This window comes from Diceros bicornis, chromosome 5 (assembly GCF_020826845.1).
Source record: "Diceros bicornis minor isolate mBicDic1 chromosome 5, mDicBic1.mat.cur, whole genome shotgun sequence".
Classification (NCBI taxonomy): Eukaryota; Metazoa; Chordata; class Mammalia; order Perissodactyla; family Rhinocerotidae; genus Diceros; species Diceros bicornis.
In genome coordinates this window covers 30,502,812-30,507,245 of record NC_080744.1, presented here as the reverse complement: position 1 = coordinate 30,507,245, position 4,434 = coordinate 30,502,812, and the positions used below count along the sequence as shown (strand labels likewise).

Below are 4,434 nucleotides of genomic sequence, written 5' to 3'. Positions count from 1 at the left end.
GGAATAAAAGTAGCTTTCATATGTCTCTCATTTAAGCTAACCTCAAAAAAAGAAATTTCTGTTACCAGTGAAGACCAAGGACCAGTCAATGTGGGTTAATATGTGGCATTACTCAGACCAAGGAATACATGATTTTGTGGAAATATCCTCTCATGAGGAGATTCAAAATGCAGGGAAATATATAATACTACAAATGTGTAGTCAGCATCTGGAGTCTCTTTTGGAACACAGACATTTTTTCTCAAGTCATTTCATTAAAAGTTTTTCCCAGAGTTTGTAAAAGACTGGTTCAATTCACTCTGCTCATACATATCCACTTAGCAATAGATTTAACTCTGAGAAGCATGTTTAGTATCAGAAATGTAGCATTAGATTATCGCCCTGGATACAGCCTGGTAAAGTAAAAAACCTCTGAATATATTTTAGAGCTATGCATTCTCCATGTAGAAGAGGTAGATTCAAGCCTTGGAGAAATTGTTTATGGAATACATTACTACTGCCATTTTTAATCAGAATATTCATTTTTGAAACCCAGAAGAACTATTCTTCTGATGACTAATGTTTGTTTGTTTGTTTATTTATTTATTTAATTTTGTGAGGAAGATTAGCCCCGAGCTAACTTCCAATGCCAATCCTCCTCTTTTTGCTGAGGAAGATTGCCCTGGGCTAACATCCACGCTCATCTTCCTCTACTTTATATGAGATGCCGTCACAGCATGGCTTGACAAGCAGTGCCTTGGTCGGCGCCATGGATCTGAACTGCGAACCCTGAGCCGCTGAATTGGTATGCTGGAACTTAGCAGCTACGCCGCTGGGCTGGGCCCTGATGACTAATGTTTTTGATCTGCACTTCTACTCTTAGCTCCCTTTTTTAACCACAAGGCTGTGCCCACCTGTAAATTGAAGTTCTTTTTTGAAGCTTAGTACAATGCCAAGATTTCAATTTCGCACATGAGTAGTATTTATCTGCCCTCTGGTACCTGAATATTAAGTTCTTCTTTCCATTCTAGAAATTCTTAGTTCATCTCTTTCGGGCCACGTTAGAACATACTGTACTAAATGGAGGAAGCAAACCAATCTGTGGTGTCTGAGTTTATTTTTCGTGGACTGTGTAATTCAAGGGAGCTCCAGACCTTCCTCTTCCTGCCATTTTCTATATTTTACCTGATGACTATTGTGGGCAACCTCCTTGTCGTGTCCTTAATCATCGCTGACCCTCATCTCCATTCCCCAATGTACTTCCTCTTAGCCAATCTCTCCTTTGTTGACTTCTGCCTTTCCTCAGTAACTACCCCTAAACTGACCATAGACTTCCTAAAGGATAATAAGACCATCTCCTTTGGTGGCTGCATGAGCCAGATCCTCTGTGTGCATGTCTTTGCAGGGGGTGAGATGGTGCTGCTTGTGGCAATGGCCTATGACCGTTATGTGGCCATTTGCAAGCCACTCCATTACTTCAGCATCATGAACAGACAAAAGTGCATCCTTTTAGTTTCGCTATCATGCATCATTGGCTTTGTGCATGCCATGAGTCAACTGGCTATGATTTTAGAGCTGCCCTTCTGTGGACCCGGAATAGTGGACAGCTTTTTCTGTGATATCCCTTTGGTGATCAAACTAGCCTGCATAGATACTCATACACTGGGAATATTGATAAATGCCAACAGTGGGGTCTTGGCAACAAGTTGCTTCATTCTCTTGCTGGTCTCCTACACCTATATCCTAGTAACTGTCCGCCTTCACTCTAAGCATGGGGCGTCTAAGGCTCTCTCCACCTGTACTTCCCACATCACAGTGGTGGTGCTCTTCTTTGGACCCTGCATCTTCATCAATTTGTGGCCACTCAGCATCACTTGGGTGGACAAATTTCTTGCTGTGTTTTACACAGTGATCACGCCTCTCCTGAATCCAGCCATCTATACACTGAGAAATAAAGAGATTAAGAATGCCATAAAGATACTGGTAAACCAGCATGTGGGTCCAAGGGATAATATTTAGATCTCTCATGAAATCAGAAAATGCACTATGTACACACCAATTTGGTCACATTTGACCTGTAAACAGAACTGGAAATATGACCTGTTTATATCTGTAATCTATGAGTATTCCCAAGTGTATGGTTTGTGGTTAATCCATTAGGAAAATATGTTCAAAACTCCAACATTTACATTCTTACCATCTGGATAGAATAATAATTTGCATAAATATTACTTTGTATATCTTCAAAGATTACCAGATCATAACAATAATGATAATGATAATTATAAAAATATTAATAATTGCTACCAGGTATTAAACTTAAGCACTACCTCTCTTCCCAACACCTTGCTACCTAAGCATTTTACCTAGTTATATATTACTTACAAAATAACTTTGAGTTAGTTATCACTAATCTCATTTCTAAAAATACATAATTTATCAACTCTAACTTAGAAAAGATACTAAATATATTTGAGTGGTCTCAAATTCACTTAGAAAAGTAAAAGATTAACAAAAAGTACCTCATGCTATTGCCCTTGTACTTCACAGTGTAATCCTTATCGTTCAAGTTTTTAAGTCCTACTTGTTCATTTAAAGGTAGAGATCCCCTTGAAAATTTTTTCTTAAATACACAGGAAGAGGTGTTTGCCATCTCTTGAGGCATTGTTTCTTTTATCAAGTTAATAAATGATTTTTATGATTATAATTTTAGCTTATATGAAAGAAATAACAAAGGAGAGCTGTGAGGATGGTGAAGGAGAAGAATGTGTTGTTTCAAAGCAAAAGAAATTTAGAGTGATGAGAAGACAGCCAAGAGAAACAATCAATAAAAACAACACAATAATTTTGTACAAATCTCTAAAAACCTCCTCCAAATTGAATTTAAAAAGATAAACAAGCCAACAGGAAGGGAAATGGGCAAAAGCTTTGAAGAGGTATTTATTTCACTGAAGAGAAAACATTAATAGACACTAGACACTCCACCTCCTTAGTAATAAGGGAAATGAAACTTAAGATCATAGTAAAACACCATTTTACACCTGATGAATTGGTTTAAAAAATATGACATATGATAATAACAATTATAGTTGAGAAGGTGTATTAATGAAAACGTATGCCCTGCTGGTGGCTGTAAATTGATTTAACTATTTGGCATTGTCTTGTAAAGCTAAACATGTGAATATGTCAGTAACAGGCACTAACTCTTCCCCAGTGTCCATATGCCTATTCTTACTTTTTCTGAGAGAACACCCCAAGTTTTAGTTGGACAGATGGCCACCCAGCTACAGAGTAGATTTCCTAGTCTCTACAGATAGGTGTGGCTAAATGAATAAGCCTGGCAACAGAATGTGAGAAGTGATTTGTGCAACTTCCAAGCCATCTCTTTAAAGATGTCAGCTCCTGATTCTCTTCCCCCTGTCCCAGTGGCTGGGACACAGAACAACTGGAGCAGCTGCTTTGGACTCAGTAATGGAAGGTACATGTTGAGGAGAGTAGAGCCAATGCTCCAGCCAGGAGATGGATGGATTCCAGAAGGAGCCCAGACAACAAAAATGGATTGATAATGTTCTATTTACCATTGCACCATGGGTCATTTGTGCATTTTTCTTCGTAACTTATTTATATTGTTTTGTACACTTCCAATATTGTATAATGCAAAGTTAAGGAAAAATAAAGGAAAGACCTTCTGTTTGGCCTTCTACAAATAAAAAATAAATAAACAAATAAATTTGCAAAACACAATACAACTACCCATTCATTTACTGAAGGTTCCAGAGAGGCTGTGTGGTTCTGGGCTATATACCTAACCAATTTCTGTTTTCTAGGGAAGGCCTCAGCTCACACCTCCCCCCAAAATGTGTATGTATATTCAATCGTATCTCATAAATAGATAGTAAAATATACACAGAAGGAAAATGCACGCAGTTTGGTGGTGTTGTTAGTAGAGTTACACTGGGGGAGACCAGTGATGTCAGCATCATACGACCTTTTTAAAGGAAATTGCCTGTGTGATACCGTATATTTTATACCTATGGATGATGTATGTCATTTGCTGAATAAAATTATACTGACACACCATTACAATATCTTAATTTCTAATTTATTTCTGTGTACAAAAGAAGACAGTCACGATTTCTTGGGTCCGAACCCTACACCAATACCTAAAAATTTAATAATGACATATCAACCTTTATCTCTATGCCAATAAATTAAAGAGCTCATGATAACATAACTGATCTAACAAAGATATATACATAATTATAGTTATAATTTTTAATTTCCTGAAATACAAAAATCAAGAAGTACAAACTACATCAAGAGATGTTTCCTTGAAGAAGATGGTCATGGAAGCATCACTCAGGTCTGCCTACAGATATGCTTGGGGACATATGATGTCTTCTTGGACTATTTTAAGATGAAATTATCTCAGTTATGCTCATTGATACAAATCTT

At 37.4% G+C, this 4,434-nt stretch overlaps 1 protein-coding gene across 1 annotated transcript; it reads left to right on the top strand.

Moving 5' to 3' along the window:
* The first annotated feature begins 1,056 nt into the window (after window positions 1–1,056).
* On the top strand, window positions 1,057–1,998 carry LOC131405540 (olfactory receptor 4K3-like). Its single transcript, XM_058540517.1, has one exon. The coding sequence runs from the start codon at window positions 1,060–1,062 to the stop codon at window positions 1,996–1,998; it is 939 nt and encodes a 312-aa protein (XP_058396500.1). The 5' UTR covers window positions 1,057–1,059.
* Window positions 1,999–4,434: the final 2,436 nt, after the last annotated feature.

Coding starts and splice junctions, on each gene's coding strand:
- LOC131405540 (XM_058540517.1), top strand. CDS start 1,060: ATGGAGGAAGCAAACCAATCTGTGGTGTCTGAGTTTATTTTTCGTGGA.